This window comes from Fistularia commersonii, chromosome 32 (genome assembly GCF_037954325.1).
Source record: "Fistularia commersonii isolate RoL2024-O1a breed Wild chromosome 32, RoL_Fcom_v1.0, whole genome shotgun sequence".
Taxonomy (NCBI): domain Eukaryota; kingdom Metazoa; phylum Chordata; class Actinopteri; order Syngnathiformes; family Fistulariidae; genus Fistularia; species Fistularia commersonii.
In genome coordinates this window covers 6,455,030-6,481,489 of record NC_141315.1, presented here as the reverse complement: position 1 = coordinate 6,481,489, position 26,460 = coordinate 6,455,030, and the positions used below count along the sequence as shown (strand labels likewise).

Here is a 26,460-nt window from a genome sequence, read left to right as displayed (position 1 = left end):
ACGATACATCACCCGCCTAGGGTAGCTGCAGTACAGGACCCATGCATCGTGGGTCTGAACTTTTTGAAGGCTGCAGGCTGCCAGCTGGATCTCCGGAAAAGGGACAGTGAGCTTTCAGGAACGTCCAGCGGTCACATTGCTCCCCAGGGTTCTTCCGGACACATCCCCTGGTCTGTTATATGACGAATGCCAAGGAGTCCATCACTCATCAACCCATCCCCAGACCCCAACTTGCACAGCCTGCAAGTTGCCCCCGGGGCGGTCTCATGCACTGCTCCAGCATTTTCCAGATTCTGCGGATGCGCCCGCGGGTCCTGAGTAAGCCAGGAAGCTTCAGGACCGCCCGGACACGGCACACCATTTTGCTGGTGTGAGGCAAAAGTGGAACTATGATGTGAGGGTGCAGGGGAGACACTTTCAGGCAGTAGCGTTGGTCTGGGTGTACAGTCCTTGGTGTAAGAAGGGACGGTACCCGAAGCTGGACAGCCATTTGGTCTGGTCTTATAGAGTCCTAGAGCAGCTAGTGGAAGTGGTGTACATGGTGCTGATGCCTGGCAGAAGAAGAGTGGTGGCATAGACTGGCTCCCTCCTCAGGGTTTCAGGGGACAACAGAAGACCTTTCCCAGTTTTTACCCCCCCTTCCCCACCCATTGCTCCCTCTCCCTCTTCCCTTGCTCCCCTGCTGGCTAGAGGACAGATAGTTACCCACTCCCCGTGTCCTCAGACAGTTCGTTCTCAGGGGCGTAGAAGAGCTTCAGCTTGGCTCAGAGACTCTGTGAGCCCCCTTCATTGGGGAAACAGTTAGGAATGAGACGTTGGTCCCAGAGAGGGCAAGAACGCGCCCCGGTCTTATTGGACCGGCAGATCGTCTACTACCAGAGTCTACCCGGACTCTCCTAGAAAAAGAAAAAAAAACATTCTGCTTCGGGTTGTCATTCATGTTAGTTTTGTACGCCTTAAGTAGTGCTTACTGACATGCTGGGGGGGACTGCAGCTCTGTATGTCCCTCAGGGGTGAGGATTTTTGTGGTGGCGGGGGGGGGGGTAGTGTAGCGACCCTGTTGACCTGTCACTTGCCCTTCGCTGATCACTGGACGGCAGGTTTGTCATATAGGATGCGGTGCGATGATCGGGGGAGAGAGGCGGAGGAAGGCATGGATGTGGGTGAGGAGCGGGAAGTTTCGAGAATGGCCAGAGAGAGTGTTATGAAGCACGGCGTCGAGTACGAGTGCACCAAGGAAGTGTGGAGAATAAAGCGACAACATTTGGTAGGAAAGCCTTGTTGCCGACGCCTTCAGTGAACCGTTACGATACGAACTGAGAATGAATTTGAATTACAATGAAAGGTTGTATGTCTCTATTCGAGGAGTGAATGGCACGTCTCTACATGACATGAATGAGAGAACGAATGCTATGTCTCTATTTGACTTGTGAATCACAGTAGAGGGTGAATAGTTGTATGTCATCATAAATGGACCCGCGATCGATTGGCCACCGGTCCAGTGTGAGCTCCACCTCTGGCCCCCCAACGACATCTGAAGAATAAAGAAGAAGATAGGCTCCAGTATCCCCACGATAAGCGGTATGATAATAAATAAATGAATGAATGAACTTATTGATTGGTTGTCGCTCATGACATGTGGCAGATAAGAGTCGAGAGTTGCGCTTATCAATAGTGCTCCACCAACGCTGGCTCTGATATGGGCCATCACAGGGGAGGCGGGGCTTGTTTGATGGCTCGCATTAGCATTCAGCAGGAGCGAGAGAGAAAGAACGGAAATAAAAGGGAAGCCAATCCGACATTAAAACTCTCCAATCCGCACAAACCGTCAGCAGATTGAAAAGTAATGAACGGAAATCCAAACCGCAGAATTCATTTGCCGTCAGTCATCCGGCACTGCTATTGATTTGCCAGACACACTACCACATTCTTTCAAACGATTATCGTATTTCATAATCTATATGTATATGAATGAGCTCAGTGTGGACCTAAGACTCATATTTCATCATGTATGTATGCATGCTCTAAATTTGGACGGAGGGAACGGAAGCTTACAAAATCGATATATATATATATTCCAATACATCAAATATGAACATGTCAGACAGGAGGATCCAGAAATCGAACCGCCAACCTTCCGATTGGAGACTCTACCATCTGAGCCACAGACGCAAAGTGTTTGTCCATCAGGTAACAATTTTTCTGCGGATTTTTTATTAATCCTACCTGAGTGTCCAAAGACTCACACACATTATTATCATTTGTATTATTATTATTATTATTATTATTATTATTATTATAGAGGAAAGAGTTAACCTCTCAGCTTTATTTAGCACTTCATGTAGTCGACAATTTTTTTTCATTCTTGCCCATTTTTCTTAGCAAGAAAATGTCTTTGCATTTATTTTTTAAATGATTAAAAATGGAAGCGTTTATAGAAACAATTCTTGAAAAATTGAAAATTGATTATCTGCTTCCCCCTTCACTTTTCCCCTGCTTTTGGAATAGGCAAAATATGCTAATGAGCTATGCTGGCAAAAAATCTTCTCGCTAGTTCAATTGTTATGATTTCTTTGATTTTTTTTTTTTTTTTGGAGTTGGTCTCAAAAAAAAACAAAAAAAAAACTTTCAACTATTGCCCCAGAAAAAAAGGTTAATTCATTAAAAGTGAGATGCACATTTGGAGGCACATCAAATCTCCCGCCTTCTGATTGGTTGGATCCGCTCCAACGTGCAAGTTGTGAATAAAAATCAACATCGCCTTCTCACAGAGGAACTTTGATATGGGATGTGAACGTGTCTCCCATAAAATGTACATAGTGAATGTCGCACAAACAAAACTGGTGCTGTGTGTGTTTGTGCATGCGTGTGTACGGAGTTCTAACACTTGCACATCTGACAGCAATCCTACATCGGATGCTTCATTCCCTCCCCGTTCGTCTCGGCGCCTCTGCCCCGTGTCCTCGCTCCCTCGCAACATATTTACATTTGCCTCTCCCAAATTGCCGCGCATTAGACGGCTGCCGCGCCATTTACATTTATATTACTTGCTCTTCACTGACAAGAAATAAAATAAATAAAAATGAAACGTCGTCACCTCGGTGTGCGGTTACGCGGACGTACGGGCGAGGACGAAGAAAACATCTCACGGAGACAGACGGTTTCATCCGCGGAAAAACCCCCGCGCCGCTATCGGGACCGCCTGCGCCACGCCGTCCTTGCTCGCTGTGCGATTCCTTCCCCGTCCTTCCTCGCTTGCGGTGTGATCTGAATTAATCTGGCCACTCAAGCTGGGGAACAACCTGGGAGACGGAAGAAGAGGGGTGATTTAGGCAGACAGGAAGGGGGGTTGGCGGGGAAGCAGAGGAAGCTGCAGCGTGGAGAGTGGCAGGCTGGGGGGAGAATCAAAGCTAACAGAGGGGAGGGAAGGGTGGGATTGATTTTTTTTTTTTTTTACGTTCCCGACGCTCAAACGCAACATCTGCACGCCCCCGTCGCGTCCCCGTGACCTTTTCGCTCTCGGGGGCTCACACGCCGAAGGCTTGTGACTCTGCAGGAAAAAAAAAAAAAAAACTGGGACTGCTGAGACAGATGTCAAACACTCGAACACATGTGTGTCAGCAGGCCGATGCAGGCAAACAGGCATGTGCGCGCTTAAATGCGGCTTCCGGGATTATTGGAAGGGTGTGTGTGTGTGTGTGTGTGTGTGTTCTGGTGAATACTAAGAAAGATTTGGCTTAGTGGAAGTATTCCGGAGTGGTGTGTTTCTGAGTTCATCTGCTCAGGAAGAGGAAGGAAGAGGTTTATCGGTTAGTAAACACATCTTGGGAAGATGGACGCGACCTTATTTATACTCATTTATACATTTTCCGGCCTTTACATTATTACAATAGCATTACTATTGGGAAAGAAAAAAAGATGTGCAGATGTGACTTGATATTACAAACAAAAAAATAAAAATAAAACTCTTCAGCTGAAAGAGAGGGAGACTTAGCCATGGGTTATTTACTGAAAAAAATATCAATTTCGATATTTTATTCTCTTTTTTCTTTTTAGATTTTTTTGCAGTTTATCCACCATGGGATTTTAACTATTTTTGGAAAGAAGAGTTTTTATGGCCAGATTTCCACACGACGGATCTTGCAGTATTCCTGTCTTTTACTTATGTAAAGGATGTAGATATACCTCCTCCCCTCAGCCAGGATTGGTTGATGCAACCGCAACTAATACGCAATGTTTGTCGGCGTCTTATAAAATCCATTAATTCAGTCCATAAGGAGGCAATTCGGGCCAAGAAAGCTTTGCGCTGCAAAATAAATGTACAATGACTTACACTGCTGTCAGCCAGGAGGAGTCGAAAACTGTAGTTATTCCTCCAAATGATTATCCTATTCTCTTTCATGACACGACAGCTGCTAGTAAATTCTGCATCCCGGGTCTTTATGAGCAGTTCTCTCTGACGTGCCCACGGTGATTGAATCTAATTTCCTCTGCCCATAAATCCTGGACTGCTAACCACCTGTGTGACAGAGTGAGGGAGTTAGTGTGTGCGTGCATGCATGTGTGCATGCATGCGTGTGTGTGTGCCCGTGTGTGTCGTTCTTGTTAACTAACCACACTAACCGTGTTGGATCCAGTTGTCCAAATGGGTCCTAATGCAGCAAAGACCCTTAAATTAAGGGGTAAAGTGTGAATTATGGGTCTAGTTATGATAAGGGTTTGATTTGCTCATTGTGCTCATGCAAAGTTGTTCAAACTGTATGTATGTGTGTGTCCGTGTGTGTCCATGTGTGTGTTTGTGTGTGTTTGTGTGTGTGTGTGTTTGTGTTGTTAACGGCTAAAGGGTTCCTTTAAGATGATACATGTTTCCATGTTAAGGGTACATGTTTCCATCCATTGTGATTGTGCATAGTTGTGTAAACTGAATGCGCGTGCATGTGTGTTCATCCGTGTGGACAAAATGTGTAGATTGATACAACACCTGTGCATAAAAAATAGTTGTGTTGTGTGTGTGTGTGTGTGTGTGCCCGCATACATGTGTTCATTGCTGCGGACAAAATGTGTTGATCGATGCCACACTTACCCATAAATCCTGGACTGCTAAACACCTGTGTGAGAGTGTGAGGGAGTAAGTGTGTGTGTGTGTGTGTGTGTGTGTGTGTGTGTGTGTGTGTTTGTGTGTGTATGTGTCTATGTGTACACTTGTGCATTCATACTTGTGTGTGTACGTGTGTGTTGGAACCAGTTGTCCAAATGGGGCTTATTTCAGCAAAATGCCTTAAGTTGAGGGGTAAAATGTAAATTAAGGTTAGGGTCAAGATACTGTTCATCCCTTTGGTAAAAATGTGTGATGTCTTGCATTTTAAACCTCTGCATGACGGTATTTCAAGAAAGTGTGTGTGTGTGTGTGTGTGTGTGTGTGTGTGCGAGCTGGGTTCTCAGTTCAGCACTTGATGCAACAGTTAAGGCTGTAAACATCACAAACAGCGAGGCTGTACTTTAACCCGCAGCTATTCGGCCACATGCCTGGCTGTCTGTCAGCACGATTCCACGAAAACAGTGAGGTAATTTTCGGAGGCGGGGGGGTTGAGCAGCTCCCGAGGATGGAGTTGTTAAAATATTTTGGGGTCTCGGAACCCCCTTTTTTTTCCCCGAATTCTGCTCCAGCTTCGGATTTCTCTCCACGACTGTGTGAACTCGGTTATGTAAGACGAAGATGTAGATTTAACACATACCCTTCCTTTTTTTGATTCAACTTGAGCGTCCCTGTTCTCACAATGTCATCGAAAGTAATAGTACGATAAATTAAAAAAAAACATTCAAAAAGAAAACAGGTATTCAGATCCACCCGCTTTGCTATTTTTTCAGTATTTGCCTCTGCAGAAGTTGGACTATCAAATAAGTAATTTTCCTGCCGCGGAAGACAGAAAAGATCCAGTCTCTCATTCACCCATTCATATAGAGACATACGATCAGATAAGATAGACTTTATTGATCCCACAACATCATTGCAGAGTAGAAAAGTGTGCACATTTTAATAATAGAGGACAATATACAAATAGAAGATACAGATGAACAAGACTAGGTGCTATATAAACAAGAAAGCAAAACATCTCAAAATGTGAAAAAAAAATGAAATAAAATGGGAGATGTGGGTAGTAAAAATGAAATAATGATGAGTTAAGTATCCAGGAGACTATACCTAAAATATAATACTATAATAATAATAATATAATAACTATAATATAATATAGTTGTATACATATAAATATGCACACAAATATTCACCCTCTCATTCACACATCTATGAATTTTAGGGTCTCCAATGGCTCCGATGCATATTTGCAAAAAATGTAGAACCCCGAGGGAACCCGTGCAGACGACGGGGAGAACAAGCAAACCCCACGCAGAAAGATTTCCTTGCTTCTATTTTCCACAATGACTTCTGGAGAAGCTTCAAAAGTGTAACATCAATTTCAAAATCACTTTGCTTAAAATAAAGTGCATACTTTCTTAAAATCGATTACATCTTTAATGACTGGGATTGTACTCGGTGAAGTTTGGTGCCATATGAGGGATTTGCTACTTGCATCCGCCCAAAAATTGAATATAATGGAAATGATAGAACTCTCAAACACAAACAAGCACCGACATATTAATTGTTCTTTTATTAGTCTAAAAAAATATATCCACTTCTCTACAATGTCTTTTCCTTTTTTTATCTTTTCCATATGTACAACAGTGAGTGCGTACTTGGGAAACCAGGCTACGACCATAACGTCAGGGAATATATTTCCCTTATATAGCCATTATTTCTGTTCGGGGCACATATCATAACTTATCATCGTTTTAAGATTAACACGTTCCCTCTGGTTTCTAGGGTTCCCTGGCTCCCAGCCACCCGTTTCCAACAGTGGACGTCCCGGACCACGCTCACTACACCATCGGTGTCGTCATCCTTGCCGTGGGGATCACCGGCATCCTGGGAAATTTCTTAGTTATATACGCTTTCTGCAGGTATGGTTTTTTTTTTGCACCTCAGCATGATGCATTTCAATAAGCGCACACTTTTGTAAGCACGCTGGACACAACTTGAGCACAAATGTATACATGTGATAAGAATAAAAAAATTCAAATATTGTGTGTGTGCTTGTGTGTGTGTGTGTGTGTGTGTGTGTGTGTGTGTGCAGGAGCCGAAGCCTGCGGACGCCGTCCAACATTTTTATTATTAATCTGGCAGTCACAGATTTCTTCATGTGTCTCACCCAGACACCCATTTTCTTCATCACCAGCATGCACAAACGGTGGATCTTTGGAAAGAAAGGTATTTCTTTTTAAACTTTTAACATCCCTTCATTTTGGCATTGGCCAAGTAGCGCCGTTCTATTTGCGTTTGGCCAAAAAAAGCACACTTCAACGCGACGTGTATTACTTTCTCACCTCACACGGATTACTTCAGACACGCGAATAGCGACCTGGCTGGCTCTGTTTTGCATAAATGTACACCGCGGAGAGAAACACACCGGTTTCATCGATCACAGAGGGGGAAACAGGAACGCTCGCCAGGAGTGAGGTTTACATGATTGCCTCTGAGGCGGTGTGTATACTACAGTGTATATCGTACAGCGGTGTGTATCCTACTGGGAGCGCAGATAGAGATGCGGTTAAATAGACTCCACACTCCGCTGATCAAACGTTGATAGAGCATTGTGTTTTCCTCCAGGAGTTGTTCTGACCTTCATGAAGACAGCCAATCGCTGTCAGATCTAGAACTCAATGTCGGTGAATGAACTGAGACCTTTTTTTTTTTTTTTTTCTATATTTCTACCAATTCTCATCAGCTTAGAGTGAGTCTTTTTTTTTTTTTTGCCTATTCTTCACATTTACAGCAAGCGGCAGAGAAAGCTACAGGTAAGAGGGGGGCTCAAGGATAAAGGCGTTTGATGGGAATAATAAGTCAAAGGTCAACTGAGCTTTTCTTTAAAACGCTTCTATTTGAAAAAAGAAGCTCAGGCCCTGCGCAATTTAGATACCTGAAAAGGTGATAAACTTTCAACACCCTTTAGCGCCTCATTAGGCAAATTATAAATAGAGTAGCACCTCGGCTTACGAACTCGCCTAATCACGAACAAAATCGGCCTACCGACAGAGTTTTCGATCAAATTTGTAATCGAGCCGCGAACAAGCCTCGGTGCACGAACACACTAAGTGTCGGGCTTTCTGCGTTGTGGAGTTGTAGTGCAAGTCTGCATTGTTTACATTGTTCATCGTTGTCCTCTACCGTTATAATGCATTTTTGTCTTTTTTTTTTTTTTTTGTAAAAAAGTCCTCTTTATGACTCCCAAAGAGGTTTAAAGTGCTAGTGATGGTGGTGTTCAGAAGAAGTTAAGGATTACAGTTGTATTTGAAAAAGGAAATTATAGCTAAATGTGATAGTAGGTGCGTTACAGCATTGCTAAGTCAACCATTTGTAGAATCCTAAAGAACAACGATGTGCTAAAGACGGCTGATGTGGCTAAAGGGGCGACTACTTTAACGACGCAAAGGCCTCAAGTTTTGAGAGAAGAAGAAAAATTATTGTCGGTTTGTTTTAATGAAAGACAGCTTGCTGGAGATAGCGTTAGCGTTAGCATTAGCGAGGGTATGCGAGAAGGCTTCACTTTTGCTGATTTAGCGAAGGAAACACAGCAATAACCAAAGTCAAAGTAAAAGTCAACTTCATGGTCCATTTCTCTACTAGACATACGGAAGAATTGAGATGACATTTCTCATTTTCCCACAGTGACATGACATTAACAAAATAATAATAAAGATGAAATGCACATCAACTGTAAAGTGCACAGTGGACATTAAGCAATCTACCGGTTCTGAGGTGAAATGATGACGGGGATTTGACAGCATAAAAACTGAAACGTATAAATATATTTAATTTGAAGGCAGAGAATAGCAGTTCAGTGTAAAAACTAGTCAGTAAGTGAAGGGATACAATAGCAGCATGACGATAGCAGGCGGGAAAAAAAGTGGATTTAAAGGCATAAAAAATCAGTATATACCGTAATTCCTCTACTTTTATTTCCCACTACAATGTGGCTTAAACAGTGATGCGGCTAATTTATGGATTTTTTGGGGCTAACGAGCTTCATGCCGTCAAAACATTTAGCCTCATCACATCGGACCGATGAAACTACTGTGAAATTTTGAGGCTGTTCAAGTCCGACACTGTAATGGTCTTAGTGCACATGAAGAAGACGAAGACAGCGATCAGCTGGAGTAGGACAAAGCCGGGATGGAAAATGGTTGGATGGATGTAATTTTTCTGGTGTTACTTATTATCAATCTTTTTCATCAGCCGTGTTACAGGCTTTGTTCGGAAAAAACATTTACGGTAATAACTTGTGGATGTTACCGGTATGTATTTAATTAAAAGTTAAAAAAAAAAAAGGTTTCTGTGTAAATATCTCATGTTACAAGGTTGATACCTGCGGCCTATAGACAAGTGCGGCCTATATATAAACACATATATTTATTTGTTTAATTTAGCCGGTGCGGCTTGTAAATTACATGTGCTCAGTCGTCCCGAAATTACGGTAATAAAATAGCAGCATGACAGATTTTACTGTAACCATGCAAATATAGCGATCGCGCAAAGTGCACAATAGTGCAATGTGTTGTTAGAGTCCAGTGTTTTTAGGGCTGGTGGGAATGGGAGTGGGAGAGTGGGGAGGGAGACTAATTTAGTTTATCTTCAATTCTTTCTGTATTTTTGCCACAAGTGAACCCATTCGGGGCTGGGGAACGAATCAATGGGATGTACATTGATTCCAATGGGAATCATTGATTTGTTTTTTGCAAATGACGTCGAAGAACCAATCAAATTCCTAAGCCAAGGTTCCTGTGTTATCTTGTGAATCTTTTTCTACATGACGTCTGGCTGCCATTGCTACGCCACCAAAGCAACACGGATGAAAGCGGTATTCGGCTCCGGCGACCTCAACTACAACTTTGTTATTACTAAGCCGCCATTTTCAAATCCTATTTGTTTACAACATGTTGCACAACTTAAATCCGAATTCATTATTTTTTTCCATCCTTAGACGAGCAATTTTTATGCCTAAGCCAAAGCCGACCTTAAACATACAAACATGACATTGTCATTGAAGGTCGTTTGAACAAGCGGCATATCTGGGATCTGCTTAGGGGATCTTAGTAAACAGCAAAACAACCGTTGCTGCAGATATGCAATATCACCAAGGTGGTTCATGATGAGATAAGTTTAGTTAGCATAGCGTTACGTCCGCCGGGAGGACGCGTCCCTCTGAAAAAGGTGAACCATCTTTTTGATACGGGATTTTTTGGGTCCAAAAATTTTTTATGAAGCGTGAATGCGAATGAATGTTCATATGTTTCTATATGAGGTGTGAATGAGGGTGTATGCTTCTATATCAGGTGTGATTTTTAATTAACTGAATTTTAATATTATGACACTTTCTTTGCGGGGGGGGAAAAAAAACCCAGTTGGCAGCCAGGGGAGCAGTTAGGGGTTTGGTGTCTTGCTCAGAAATATTTCCGCAGGCTAGGAGGAGCTGCGAATCATGGAACGCCCCCATTTAATTTTTTTTTATAGGTATTTCTTTTTTTTGAGAGTGAAAGTTTGTATATCTCAATACAACTTGTGGATGAGAGGGTGAATGTTTTTTTCTGTATCACATGTGAATGGTTTTATGTGTCTATATGAAGTGTGGATGACACAGTGAATGATTTTACGCAGGGATCTCACACTCACGGAACAATATTTTGTGGTCCCCTGCATGAAATCAAATCTTTGTGTTAGTGCGGGCCGCTTGTTTTTTCTCACATGTACCGGGGGGTTTATACAGTGGGTTTAAAAAAAAAATGGACAAGGAAAAAATGAAAAAGTAACTTTGAAAGGTATTTTTTTTGCTTCAAAATTTGAAAACGAAATGACTTTTTGATGAAAAAACCTCTAGTGACATTGTAGAAACGACCTTTTCTTTTCTTATTTCTATAAAAAACACAAAAACAATAGCAAAAAAAAAAAAACGGGCAAAATATAAAGATTTAATAACCAGAATAGCCACCATTAGCCTTGTACATGCTCTCATACATGCTACCAATCAATTTTCTAATAAATTCTAGTGGCAAATTTTTCCCACCATGACAAGATTTTCTCTTTTAACTCAACAATATTTTTAGGGTGTAATTTCATCAATTCTTTTTAAATTTTTTAATTCGTCATGTATTTTTCTAGAGGAACAGTTCATTATATATAAAGATTTTTAGAATTTACCTGTTTACCTCCTTTACACTAAAACAAAGGAATAATTTAGACTTACTGTTACTTCTAGGTAATGATTTTACTGGTCTGGCCCCCTTGACATAAAATTTGGCCGAATGTGGCTCCTGGACCAAAATGAGTTTGACATTCCTGATTATACGTCTTATATTACGTGTCAATATGAGAGTGAATGGTCGTCTCTGTATGCGGCTAGTCTATTGACTGGCGACCGGTCCGAGGGGAACCCAACTTTTCACCTTATGACAGCAGCCATGCTACCCTGGATATAGGATAAGATTTATTGACAGTGAATAAATGAATGGCTTAATGAATGATAAAAAGAAAATTGAAACACAATGAAGAGTACCAAATTTGAAGATCACAAGCCTCAGCTATGGCATTTCACTTGCCGCTAGTTGTCGACAGAGTCACCAAAAATCACACACCATCACATGAAACTCTGTTCTATTTCACACTAGATCCATATATTTTTCAGAGATTTCTAATTTCAGAATATACCAAGTGTAAACTTGAGTTGTACAACATTCCTCTGAGGGACAATCTGCATTTCATTAGCCTTGGTAACGTAACAAGAACTGATAAACACACAGACAATCATGAGAACAGACAGACATACAAAAAAAAAAAAAAAATCAAAAAAGAATAATTCCTACATGGCATTTGTTTGACTTTACTCCCAGCCCGGAGCAACACACACTTCAGATTTTGTCCGGGTGCTTATGTGTGATTACATGATGTGTGACAGGTCAGTGGTAATAATAGGCCGACGCTCACCGCCCGAAGGGACGGCGGCTAATAAAGTGGTGACTGAGTGCGTTTGCATTTTTCAGTGTAATTGTGTGTCAGTGTATGCCTATATCCACAAGTGCACTTCAATTTGTGCATGAGAATTCTTCCTACATTATAGATGCATTTAGCAGAATGAGGGTGTCTATGGAGATCAGCTCTTGATCGGAGCAAAGATGGGCACGTTTGGAGTCTTGTCACATTTTCTTGTTAGTAAATGAAACCGCGCGTGGCGTGCAGCTGTAAGAGGTTTACGACTGTGTTTAACATGTGGTAAATATTCAAAGTGTCGGCAGGTTGTATATCCCCGCCTTCATCCCCATTCATCAATCTTTTATTTCGCTGCAAAGTCCTTTTCACCTGGCGCACAAGCTCATCCCTCATCCTGAGCCGTCCTCTCTCATTCCGCATCTCATTTTTTCTCGCTCCTCTTGTCCCACATCTTTTGTTTTTCTCGCTCCCGTACTCGTCAACCGGGTTTTGTTTTTTACGTCCTGATCTTCCATTCTATTCATCTTTCAACCACTTGATTCGATTGAACTGTTTATTACAACAATGAAATGCAAACCCCGCCCCGTTGCAGGCACAGAAAATATGATTATCATTAACAGTGAAATGAAAATTTAAGCATGGGCGCTGCTTTACGAACGAGTTTCAAAATCATCCTTGGCTGTCACCTCTGAATTTGTATCGCCCAAAAGGAGACCCCGCTAAAATAAGCAAAAAGTATTGGTACTTTGGCATCAGGGGGGTAAAAGCACGGTCTGTGGACACGGAGAAAAAGGTCACGCTCATCAGCTTGTCCGACATGGTAATGTAACATTTAACATTGACTTAGTATGTTAGCATTTGAACGCGGCAGAGCGTGACAGGAGATTCGGAACCGGGGCCGTCTTTTAAGGCAATAAGCTCTTTTGCGATCGCACCGGCAGGCCCAACCAATGGAATCGCATCAAAAGACAAATTAATCCATTGTTTGGGACTCACTATTTCCCCCCCGAGGTGCAGACTCATATCCTGCATCACACCGGGCCATGTGTGCTTTCCTGCCGGCTCGCATTAAATCGACCAATCGGTTTTTGGTAACACGATGCTTCGTCACCAAATTAGCTTCTCGCCCGGTTGGTGGCTTCAAAATAATTTCAACCGAATAAACCCCCCGAGAGACATCAAGCTAAATTATAACCGATATTGTTTGTTTTATTAACTTTTTCTTTTCAGAAGTTTTTCAATCTTGTACTGATTGACGAATTTCGGCATCACACTAAAAAAAAAATTAAAAATTGAAATATAAATGGACTATTTTACATCCGCAAAGCAAATCAAACAAACACAAGCAAAATTTGAATGATCCCTTTCTTAGAAATAATAAATTGATATATGTAAAACTGTTTGCAGCTCGTAGCTTTGACGGCCACCAATCGGATACTTCACATATTTTTATTTTCTCGGTTACTGGCGTGATGATGTGTAAAGCATTCATTTTTTTAGCTGCATAGAAGTTGTGCTTACGCCTTCTGCTATGACTACTGGAAGGGAGTTTTAAAATATATTTTGTCTGCCCATCTGGGTTCACGGTGACGCGGGAGATCGTATGAAATATCATCTTCTCCTTTTGAATCCAAGCGCTACTACCGGAGCGATGCGCGACGGAAGCCCCGGCGTTGAAAAAACATAACGTATGAATTACCTTGTGGGAAAAAAAAAAACCAAAAGTATCGCGTTCATGCGGCAGAGCAGTTTGTCCCACCTTTTTACATTTCACCCCTTTTGACGACATCTCCTTTTACCTCTCCTCCCCCCAGGTTGTGAACTGTATGCCTTTTGCGGCGCCCTGTTCGGTATCTGCAGCATGATGACGCTGATGGTGATCGCCGTCGACCGCTACGTGGTGATCACCCGGCCTCTGGCCTCCCTGGGGGCGATGTCTCGCAGGAAAGCCCTGAGCATCGTGGCCGCGGCCTGGGTCTACTCCATGGGCTGGAGCCTGCCGCCCTTCTTTGGCTGGAGTGAGTACGACTTTGCTCGGAGAGCCGGGAGCCGAGCTGTTGCTGATCATTGAGATTCCTCTGCGGGATTGAAGCTTGTTGAAATTTTGTCTCGGTGCCTCTCGCTCTCTCTCTCTCGCTCTGTTTTCATTTGTGTCAGTTTGTCAAATTCCAGTGGAAAGTAGTAAATTGATATGACTTTGCCTTTTGTCTCCTCGCCAGTTACATCTCATATTAGTTGAGATGACAGACCAGAAGGCCGAACATGAAATTATAAAATCTGATGAGACTGCAGTCTCGCTCTTCTTTTCTTTTCTTCTCTTTTTATCATCTTTTGTTTGTGTTAACAAGTCGCCACTTTTTTTTTTTGAAGCGCAATTTCCATTTGTACTGTTTTCGCTAATGCGGCCAACAAGAATGATAAAATCCAATATCTGGAACCTGGATTTGAAAATAGAGATGGGAACAAATGATCCCTCACATATGTTCCTAATTTTAATTTCTGTAATCAGGAGTTGCCGCAGATTCCCAAAAAATGGAAAAATATGTCTGTAAATAAGACAAAATCATCGCCTGCTCACTGAAAAGGATGAGTCTATCTAATGTGATTAGTAGTCGTGGATGGAAAACCGTACTGGTCTCAGCACGCAGCCCTGGGGATCTCTTCGCTGTCCGCCGGCCAAACTTGCTCACGGCAAAGTTTTATTCCGACATGTCACGAATGAAATAATCAGAAAGAGTCCAAGAAGCCACAAAAATGAGAATTCATCAACAACTGCAACGCATTAGGATACCTGAGAAACCCAAACATAAATACAGTACAAAAAATTACTTTTACCCTGTGCTTTTTCCAAATGTAGTTTCCCTGTGGGTTTGGAATTTGGTACCGACCAAGTCCATGAGGATGGCTGATATTTACAAGAATACTGCATAACATGTGCATGTATTTGATTTACACGCTGCCTTATAGAGATAAACGATTAGCATGGCGAAATTTGAAGTACGATAGCGGGACAGAAGTAACAGAAACTATAATGATTCTTTTTCCTTAACCACAACTCCATCTGGCTTTTCTGGTCATGCAATAATATAGATATAACATATTTATCATTCTTTTGTTTTTTTTTTATTTTCTTTTTATTTTATTTTATTGTATTTTTCTGATAAATAAAATGAGACAATATTATCCCTTTACTATTTGCTCTTAACGTCCTGTTAATGTCTGTGTTTCATTGTGGTGCAACTCAATGTGATCACACCGATCACTCGCGCCCCGTTTTTAATTATCCCTCGTGTTAACCGAACCACAGCCTGTCTGGATGGACGCCATCGTCACGCTGTTGGTGTTTTTTCGGGTTGTTCGAGTTGTGCCTGGATCGCCGCCGTCGCTAGCCTGGCGTAGCAAGCGGGTTTTTTCTGATGAATCCATAGAGGGCAGGGCGATAGAGACGACACAAAAGAAGGGCGGTCTGCTTTTATGCTCAGGGAAAAGGCACATACTCGACATACTCCAGTCTTCAATTTTTTACAATCATCAACCTCCGGTTGTAAACGTCTTGGTTGGACATCCCCACCCTGTTTTATTGGCACATATTTACTTATTTATTGATCACAGCTAATAAACAGAAAGTTGGACAGCCTCAGAGACCAAAGGGCCACAAATGCGCTGGTATTTGGCTTCCTCCCGTGGTCAATGGTCCGTCCATTTGTTTTCCTTTTTTCTTTTCTTTTCCCGGGTGGTAATTGGCTCCAACTGCCATTTGTTGGGTGTTGGCCACGTCTCTGGATGCCAAAAAACATCCAGATTTCAGAATGAAAAACTTTTATTTACGAGCGTATGTCATCTTTCAAAATGTGCAGCCTTTATAGCCTATTCGGAGCAACCGCTGAATTTTTCGTGTGTGTGCGAACAGGTGCCTACGTTCCGGAGGGTCTGATGACGTCTTGTTCCTGGGACTACATGACATTCACACCTTCTGTTCGCTCTTACACGATGCTGCTTTTTACCTTCGTCTTCTTCATTCCCCTCTTCATCATCATATTCTGCTACTGCTGCATCTTCAGAGCCATCCGACACACAACAAGGTTGGTTCAACCCCTCGCAGTTCGGAGACGCGTTCTCACGTGCATACAGCTGTCTGAGATTTTTTTTTTCTCCCCCAAGTGTCTTGATAAAGGTGCCGACTTGATTAATGATGTGTCTGAGTTTACTATTGATTTCCACTGTGTTAATACTGCCTGTGCAGGCGATGCCGGCACAGCGGGTGTTAAGGACGTTAAGTGCGACAATGCACAAATACAATGAGGCAAAAGGGTATTATTCATTCATTCATTATCAACACCGCTTATCCTGCACTCATTGACGCTGTCACTTGGCGAGGAGAAGGGAGCAGAAGTCTGTTCTGGAATGATTGCAACCGATCACCCTTGTTCACGCATCACGCGGTGACATATAATCACTCATTGTCAAAATCTTCTTGTTGTGGGAACTGGACTTGAATTTCTTCGCTTGAAGACGTTTCACCCCTTATCCGAGTTAATTCTTCAGTTCCTCAGTTGAACTGACGTGCAAGCATTCACTCTTTTATTCACAGGTCATAAAGAGACGTGCAAAAATCCACTCTTTCATTCATAAGTCAGATTGAGACACACAACTTTTTACTCACTTATTCGCACATCTTATACAGATATTCAACCATTCACTCTTTCATTCATATGGTTATAGAGAGACATACAAGCATTTTCCCCCTCTCATTCAGACGTCACATAGAGACAAATGACCACTGGCTCTTTCATCCATGGATCATAGTGACGGCTGGAATACAAAACCTCCTATCTGCAAATTTTTTGATTTTGGCTTTTTGCATTAAATGGTGATATATGGGATGGCTCCACATTTTCGGTCGATCTGCACGATAATCCCGCCCTTTCTTTTGACATAAATGTCACATGACAAAACTCCTATGTACACAATGAAGCAGAAAAAATTAGGAAAAAAAACACCTCTCTGCATTGTCAGTGGTTAAAATACACGCTATGTGTTTTTAAATTACAACTTAGAAATATTGTCTGTGAACAATAGAATATTCTTAAATATCTTTAACAAAGGCCATACTATCATCAAATGAAACATTTTTTTCAGATAGGAGGTTTTGCATTCCAGCCATCGATATAGAGATACACAACTATACACTCTCTCCTAAGCGTCATAGAGATATGCACCATGACCCGACCTTTCATTTGCAGGTCATATTGAGACATACAAGCATTCATTCTGTCATTCACAAGTCTGGGCAATTTAGGGTCTCCAATGACCCTTCTGCATGTTTGGGCTGTTGGAGGAAAACCGGAGAACCTGGAGCAGAGGTCGCCAACCCACATGCATCTCTTTCATCCTTACACTGCAGCTCCGTGTGGCTTGGGAAAATATATTATAAGTATTAAATGAAGTGTATTTTATTTTTGTTAGTTCCTTTTTTTAATTTTAGTCCTAAATTGGAAGATTATTGTGATCGTGAAATATTAAAATAAAATTATTTTTATTATTTTTCGACGCTCAAAATAAACATCACACTCGCGGAAGCCGGTATACCCGCCAAAACGCCGCCCCGATTTGTAGATGCTGTGTGCAGAAATCCCTTAAACCAGGTAAAATAAATATTCATGAAGATATTTTGCAAATATTTATTTTTCATTGTTTACTGACACAGTGATTTTTTTCCCAATTTATTTTTAAAATTCAGGTCAAGGCTCCGCTACACGCTCTGAAAGCCCAAAGCTCAAAATGTTCAAAATGTGTTCATCGCATAAATAAAATGTAATTTTCTCCGTAGCGCTTTGTGTATTTCATAAGCAACACACTGTAGTTGTTTATACAAAGTGTAAAGGTAAGAAAAAGCAATAAATACGGTGGTACCATTATTTTAGATGCCAAAAAGTAATTGCGGCTCCCGGTGTTTTCATTTCCGTGGAAACCGGGTCCAAATGGCTCTTTAGGTGTTTAAGGTTCCCGACCTCTGACCGAGAGGAAACCCCACACAGACACGGGTAAAACATGGAGATTGAAAAAAGGATTGAACCAGGGACCTTCTCGCTGTGCGGTGGAAGCGCTAACAACTGCAGCACTGTACCGCCAATAACGAATAAAAAAGAAGACATTGAAAAGATATTGCAGAAATTGAAACAATATTCAAATGTATTACTAATGACAGGAGAAAAGCAAGTAATATTTTTGACATGACAAGGGTGTGTTTGGTGTGTGTGTGTTTGACAGAGCCATAACCAAGATCAACTGTGAAGGGATGAGAGATTCTGCTAAAAGGTTTCACAAGATGAAGAGTGAATGGAAGATGGCCAAGATCGCACTCATTGTCATCCTGCTCTTCGTAATTTCCTGGGCCCCTTACTCCTGCGCCGCTCTCACCGCATTCGCCGGGTAGGTCTGCTGAACACACGTGCACTTCGTCAACCGCTTCCCTTCGAGTCACGAAGTGATGTCCAAACATTGGCGTAAGAAATGGAAACCAGATGAAGCGGTTATCTACTTTAGGTGGATGGAAGTTCCAATGATAATACATTCATCCCAAACAAGCCCAACCAGCCAACATCCCAATAAAACCAAAAATATCTCTTTACCTTGCAAGCTATATGGATTTATTTATAGTTAATATTTATTAGTGTGTGTTCAGTGATCTTATTCAGCCGTGGCTATTAGTAACCCACCGACATAGATCTTTCCAAGAAAAAATTCTCTCCGCGCATCGCTGTAGAACCATTTTTGAATTTAATTTTGATCAAAATGTTGCTCTGGGCAAATAGTATATAGTTTTGTGAGTTTTACCCCGGTCGTTTCAACTTGCCGGATCAAATACATACACAAACAAACGACAATATATACAAATTTTAACATAAGTAAACAAAAAAATCCTAAAACGAGTTCAGCTTGACCGAAAAAGGTGCTGCCTGAGGCTTTGGCTTAATTCCTGTATATACTGTATTTTGGTATATATTATACAAACAATGTGTTCATAATTCAATTTTATATTAATGAAGTTATTATTTTAAAATGTTTTAATCTATTCATCATCTATATTTTCTATATTATCTATATTTTCATTTTTATTCCTTCATTATTCCATAGATATACATTACTTCTCACAGACTAACATTAGAAATGCATATTATTTACATTCTATTTATTTGAGTCCTTGCGATATGAAATATAAACATATATCCATGAGCAAAATATTGTTTTAACCCCCTCACCGATGTAAAGACAGGCTGGAACAGGGTATGTTTTTTTTTGTTTTTTGCATTATTTGTATACCACACCATCCTCTGGAAAACAAAATTGTTTTGAGGCAGGCAATGAGAAAAAATACACCGACCCCAAGCTCCCTGGTGATCTCCATCGCCATCCATCAACCTGCCCCATTTTTTTAAGATTTATATTGACAGGAAGAGCTGCGGAGTATGTGTCGGTTAAATATGTCAGCCATGTCTTGTCCCTCTCATGCAACAGAAAACACATAGGAACGGGAATTAGAAGTTCAAATCACCAGTTAGAAAATGTCAATAAAAAAAAACGTTGAAATTAACTTTTAGCTTCACATTGGGTTTTGCATTTGGATCCCGCTTCACAGAATTCTCATCGCTTTTCCAGTTCTAGCATAGCTGTATTTCCCCTCGTCGCATTTATTTCCCGCCGTGTATGGTTTTTAACTCGGCCGTGACTTACAGCTGCTGCTGACAGGTGACGGGGTCAACCTAAGCTCGACCAGCACGCGCCTCCGTGTGATTGACTCCAAACACGGTGCTCGTGCTTTCTTTGCCGCACTATTTGATAGAAAAAAATAAAAGAAATAAAAGAAAAAAAGCTGTCCAATCTGTCCTGCAAATGTTTGACATTTGACAACACGCCACTCAGAATGTGGGTCAGACGATGAAAGTCCGTCGTGCGGTCACACCGGGACACGTCACCCCTCGGACGCTAAACCGATAACACCTTTTAAACCCATCTGGTTTCAAACTCTGATCTCTTCTTCTGCAGAACCCCCGTGTTCCATTGTAGTTAAATTTCATACAGCACACGCAGGCTGTAAACCGGCCGTTTTCCGGCCCCTACTAACATCTGTCCGTGCCCTCCTTCTTCCCTCTCTTAGGTACGCTGACATGCTCACTCCCTACATGAACTCCGTTCCCGCTGTGATCGCCAAAGCATCCGCTATCCACAACCCCATCATATATGCTATCACTCATCCAAAATACAGGTAGGTGTCACACTACTCCACTAAAAGCATCTGATAGTGTGGAAATGTATTATTTTTGCATAGTGTGTAAAATTTGTGATGTAAATAAAATTAAAAAAAAAAAAAAGTGCGGTGGGTGATGACTTACGGACCATAATTCGAGGTGTTCTGTTCAAATCGTTCTGATTTATCACCTCACCTACACGGAGTTAAATTGCTTTACATTTCCTCGTCCGTCGTAGGTCGGCACTCAGCAGGTACATACCCTACCTTGGAGTTTTGCTGTGCATTACCGGCAGAGATCGTTTCAGCAGCAGCAGCTTTCAGTCCACTCGCCGATCAACGCTGACCAGCCAATCAGAGAGCAACCGCCACAGCAGGCCCCACCCCTCCTCCCAATCAGACAGCGAATCAGTGAGTGTAGCTCATATCTAATATGGTATGTTTCTGTCTTACACGTCCTCTGGCAAACGCCGTGAATATTGAGTTGCTGATTTCGGTCTTGTGTGTGATTTTATCCGTGTGCGACTATCTGTGTGTCTGTGTGTGTGTGTGTGTGTGTGTGTGTGTGTGTGTGTGTGCACGGTTTTGTGTTTTCTCAGGCCCGCTTCTCAGACATGGAGGAGGACAGCTTATCTCGGACGCCTGTTAGCCGTCAGCTGTCCAGCGATGTAAAACAGGTGCGCCACGCCAGCCAGAGGTCAAAGGTGAGAGGTCACGATAAAGATACTGGAATATCAAAGTTTTTGATATTAAAAGTCATAATCAGGATGGCTTGTTTTGGAGGAAGGCAGGAGGCTGATCATCAGTCAGTTCCCAACTAAAAAACAGACAGTAAGGAAATGCTATAATTCCAAATCTACTGACAACATAGCTGCAATTAATTCGTCGGAAATCTTAACATAGCAAAGTGTTTTAAAACATCAGTCGGGTCACAGGAGCTTCATTATAAATGAAGTATTCATTTCTGCAGATAAGCAGCCCTGAACTTTTCCAAACATTCGTGAATTTGATATAAAACCGAGCGGGAAAAAAAAACATTATTTTTATTTTTTCAACGACGGTTAAATCCAAACATGACAACCGTCATTAAAATCAGTTTCGAGGAGAAACTTGATCTCCCGCTGTGAGTGGGGGGTCTTCACCGTACTCCTTCAACCTTACGTAATAGAGATAAGGGTTGGGGTCAAGTGGTGGCAAGAACGTAGACGCTCTTTACACGGATCCATGAAAATAAAAAGCACATTTTACCTTTGCGAAACTCACCTGCTCCAGAATTTAAGAGGTCCTTCCGTGCACAATGCCGAAACGGGAGAGGAAAACACGACCCGAGTCGATAACGTCCATTTGGAAAAATAACACTCTTGCTTGACTACACCTCATCACGACTGCTGCTCAATGCACTGTGAAAGAATCTTCAAAGGTTTGATTAAACCCTACTTTGGGGAGAAATGGTCCTGATGGACACTGGAATGTGATTTAACCACTGTCCGTAATGTATACAAAAACAAGGAGAGAAAAGCATTCGCATTCAATCTTTTCGGCGTACGCAAACAAGTCTAAGAAAAGGTTAATTTTTTGTTAGCTTCAGCCAGAAGTGAGGCTATGTTGTTTTGTACTTTTGTTAAAGTCAATAGAGATCATGTTAATTCTCGGGATTTCTCTGCATGCCAAACGAGGTCACATCGACCGGAGACACTTGAAATGTAGGCCCTCCGTGTTTTCAAGGAGATAAGAATATCTCTTGCTTGTGATCACATGAAGTCACGTTGCTTCGGGCGCTCGTAAGTATCACAGATCTTTTTTTTGTGCACGGCCAAACCTCTCCAGCTCGACGATCGATTTCACCCGGCCGCGTTCCACCGGCGCCTGGTTGACATTCGGAACTGCCATTCGTATTGTTTTGACTCCTCATCCCGTCGGCCCCACGTCGGAAGTCATAAAACTCAGAGAAATAATTTTCCATATTCACGGCGAGTGTAAAACTGCTCAGAACGAAAGCACTTTCTACAATCGAAGCTTCTTGATGAAAGTGACAGCGCTGTGATTTGACGCATGTTGCTGTCAGGGGGCATCCAATACTGTATAGAGAGCATTTCCATCTCCTCTATAATCATCTTAGTACGGAAAAAGAGAGGAAAAAAAAACAAAAAAAAAACACACAGACAACCCGTTGTGTATGCACGTACGCCTACACACATGCAGGCGTACTGCCATGCAGGTCAGGTTCCCTGAGGACTCCATTACAGAGGGTCTAAAGACTAATCCAGTAATCTGGGTGTTTCAGACTTAATCCACAGCTTGCATGATGCGACCCCATGTTTCAACATGTCGTGCAAGTTGGCAGACTATAGACGATTCTCTAGGAGTCTCTGACCTCCCGCTGGTTCCGGTTCTGTGCCAAACAGAATCTAAAAAACTTGTACTTCTCTGTCAAGAGAGTCGATATTTTGTTCTTCATGCCTTGCTCGCAATAACAACGTGGCCTTCAGACACGGGCCACGTAAAGTATGTAGACGTAGCCAACCTGATGTTTTTATTTGGGGTGACATTTGTAAAAAAGAAGTCGCCGTATTTAGTCAAGAAGTGATTGAAAAAGTGAGTGGGAAGCATCTTTTTCACGTATTTCATTTCAGATGTGACTAATTTTATAAAGTAAACATCAGGTAATAACAAAATTATCGGTGAGATTTTTTTCAACAGTCGTCTCACAGATATTTGTAGAAACACATGTGGTTAATTCGTCCTCTGCCGGCCACTTTACAAACTTAGGCATCTACTTCCTTTATAAGACACAGTACTTTTAACAAGCACATTAGGAAAATGGACCATGGCATGCCCCTCAAGAGACTCCCTTATCTTAAAGGTCTAAGTTATATTACGTCTTATTCTGACCCAGATGGTACAAGAGCGCTTTGTATCGTAACACTGAATGGTTGTGTTTATTTGCATACTGTTCAGACTCAGACAGAGCCTGAAGACATCTCCATGTCGGACATCAATCTCCAGCCAACCCGTCATCTGCCTGCCACTGTAAGGGTTCACCGGTCGTCCATGTCTTGCTCAGACGTGGCATCTTGCGGCTTATTTTCTAGATTATGAAAATCAGCCATCCTGTATGACAGTGTTTCTCAAATGCAAGGAATGTGTATCCCTGATGTTTTTTTGATTGGTAGGGCTAGAAAGAGGACAAGGCATCTAGCGTAGCACCATCTGTCAGGTGTGGGGGGAAATGTAATAGAACGGCTGCATTTTATCCCCAAATCAAGGCACCCCAGTGCAAGATTAATGCACCAATTTGGCAAAATATTCCTTGACAGACGATAAGCTTTCTGTACATCACCGACACGTATGTACACTGCTATTAATTTTTCATGCTGGGCAGGGAAACTCGGGCAAAGCTTCATCTGTTGATGTGATTAGTTCCCATTGAACACAAAAGGAAATAGACAGGTGGGTGGATGGAGGCAGCGCTGCAGCCATAATGAGAGCGTAGCTGGAGAAACTGCACAAGGCACCATTTAACCGAAGAAATTATTCAAAGGTGGTACACAAGCCGAAAAATGTTTGAGAACCACTGCGATGGAAAAATGAGATTATTGTCTCTGTAGAAAAACCCTTCACACCATTCCTGAAGCTAATCATCTGAAATTACCTTTCAAAAGAACAGCGGACAGGTCAAATAGATATGGCATCCACAGAATTAGTAAAACTGTAATTTCCAGAGATTCAGAAATGTCATTATTGTCGTAACTTTAAGTGAATTATTATCAAATACACTTATGGAATGTGTCACTGGAACAGGATACATAATGTAGCACATCAGGGTGTAGCTACACAGACAATAATTATCAGAAGAGTTCTGTTTGTGTTTGTTGATAAACATCTAGTTTTGCAATATTACCATCACCATACTCCATTCCCTCTTGTTTTTAGTCACCGGATGATTTAACATTATTTAAATTAGAGGTCTTCACACCTCCAACAATATGTGTCCAAACCCAAAGAAGCCTTAATAGCACTTCCCTTGACCCACCTATTCTTTGCGGACTTGGTCCTAGTTTGCAGGAGATCCGTGCAAAACCTGTAGGTTTACCACCGTGAACCAACCAGTGGACTGACTGGCTACACGAGAGGCTGACCGAAACAGTTTCATCACTTGATTCGTTTTTTTCAATTATGATAATTGTTTTGGACATCACCATGTCTACAATCCCATAGTCTTTGGTCTCCAAGGTGGATCAAACGTCTGCTTTCTAGACCATCGCGAGTACCGGCACTGGCTTGTGCAGTTTGATCGCGGCATTTTCCTTGTGATGATAGAGAAACCCCGAACCTCAGACAACACAATGGGATTCAAATTATTGGTTTGGAAAACTGTACGGGTTCCAGATCAGGTATCAAATGAACCTGTCAAGACCTCTAGTTTAAAAGGAGATATCAACCAACTACATTTAAAAAAATTTAAAGAAAAAACGGAAAATGGTTGGCAGATCTCCCTCACCCTACACCCCAGTCACCTATGTTTTTGTCCTGTTGTCCATGGAGCTATTCCTTGTCATTCTTTATTTAGGATTTTACAGCCATGCATTTTTCGCTGGTTTATTTCGTCTTCTGTGATTGCAAAAAATGTGTATTTCTGACCCTGATCATTTCTGCCTGTATTTACTGAGCTATTCCACAAAGGCGTATTGCATAAAAATTCCCCAATTTCAAGTAAAACTCTTATGCAGCAGTCCAGTACCCCTGAAGCGCCCAAAGGGTATCAAAGGGACATAGTCCCTTTTGAAACGCCTGGATTTCCAAAACCCCCTCACAACCTCTCCGCATAACCATCGGCCCTCCTTCGTTCGGTTGACCCCTTCACCGCCGGTGAAGGAGTTGCTGCCCCAAAGGCCCCTTGGCCGTCCAACCACACCTCCAGGCAGTTCTTACAATAGAATCCAGATCTGCAGCCTCCTCGGTGATGCAGGGGAACGACCCCCTCTGCTTCGACCTCCCTACGACCCAAATATCGTGTTTTTCACTTGAGAGCTTTGCCTCTTTCCTAACCCATATCTCCCAGACATTGAGCTACATGTATGATCCGACACAACTAAAAGGTTGTTCACCGATCCAAGGCCTGAGGCATGATGGTATCATGTGCACTTATACATTGCTCTTGCAAAAACAAAACAAAAAAAAAAAAAATCAGATGATGCAGGGGGTCATCCCAGCTCTCCGGGCTTTTTGCATCTGTGCATTAAAGTTCCCCGGCAGAACCGTGGAGACAACGACCGAATCCACAAATGAGAGATTTCCTCCCCGCCGCTTGTTGTCATGTGAGACGACGCTCTCGCTTCTCGAGGATTACTCCACTACAAAGAAGGTAAACTGTTGGATGGTCATGAGGATCCCCGAACCCCCTCATACCTTTCGCTCCAGTCAACTCTTGGAGAATGTACATAGACCTTATCAAGGAGTTTGTTTTTTCAGAAATGTTGCTTTGTATGGTGCTGAGCGAATTCACACTCAGATGGTTACACTCCACTACCTGCATTATTCTTTGACTCTTCCCCACCAGGAGGTGAAATTGCAATTCCCTAGAGCAATTTTGCTATGCCAGGGGTTGGTGCACCAAAGTGCCACAGCATTTGAACCAAATGACTTTCTCTCCCGTCGGAGAGGCTTCGTGTTGCTTTCCATTGGCCGAGCCTTTAGCGAGGAGCTCTCCCTCTTCTGGGCGAGCTTTCTGCCAGCCTAGCGACCCAGGATCACCGGGACACGCAAACATCTTCACCGCTCGGTCAAGCCACTTGCAACGGGATATGAAGAATGATCTCTGTAATGGCCATGGAATCAAACCCATCAATTTTACATCCGTTCAGTAATAGAGAGACTTATCGGCACATATCTATTTTCTAATTGCTAGCGCTTCCAGTATTTCATGTAATCGCACGGCCCCGAATGATTCAGTTCAGCACCGCGAGCCACAAATCAACGGCCGAGTGCGGTGACATGCACGCAATCCGAGCAAGCATCAATATTTAATCAGATGGGAGTAAAATGAGGGTTTGGACGATATCTAAAAAAAAAATCACACGACACCAGCTCCAGAGCTAAAATGTATTTTTAATGATAT

At 42.2% G+C, this 26,460-nt stretch overlaps 1 protein-coding gene across 1 annotated transcript in view; it reads left to right on the top strand.

Annotated features, from left to right (window-relative positions):
- The window catches only part of LOC147215271 (melanopsin-A-like), a 35,119-nt gene that overhangs the window by 5,752 nt on the left and 2,907 nt on the right, over positions 1 to 26,460 (top strand). Inside the window, exons 2-10 of the mRNA XM_086139948.1 lie at positions 6,881 to 7,017; positions 7,191 to 7,324; positions 13,909 to 14,112; positions 16,005 to 16,176; positions 18,365 to 18,526; positions 20,253 to 20,360; positions 20,582 to 20,753; positions 20,942 to 21,046; positions 23,301 to 23,372. Coding sequence (XP_085996074.1) covers positions 6,881 to 7,017; positions 7,191 to 7,324; positions 13,909 to 14,112; positions 16,005 to 16,176; positions 18,365 to 18,526; positions 20,253 to 20,360; positions 20,582 to 20,753; positions 20,942 to 21,046; positions 23,301 to 23,372 — 1,266 coding nt within the window. The remainder of the gene's footprint in view (positions 1 to 6,880; positions 7,018 to 7,190; positions 7,325 to 13,908; positions 14,113 to 16,004; positions 16,177 to 18,364; positions 18,527 to 20,252; positions 20,361 to 20,581; positions 20,754 to 20,941; positions 21,047 to 23,300; positions 23,373 to 26,460) is intronic.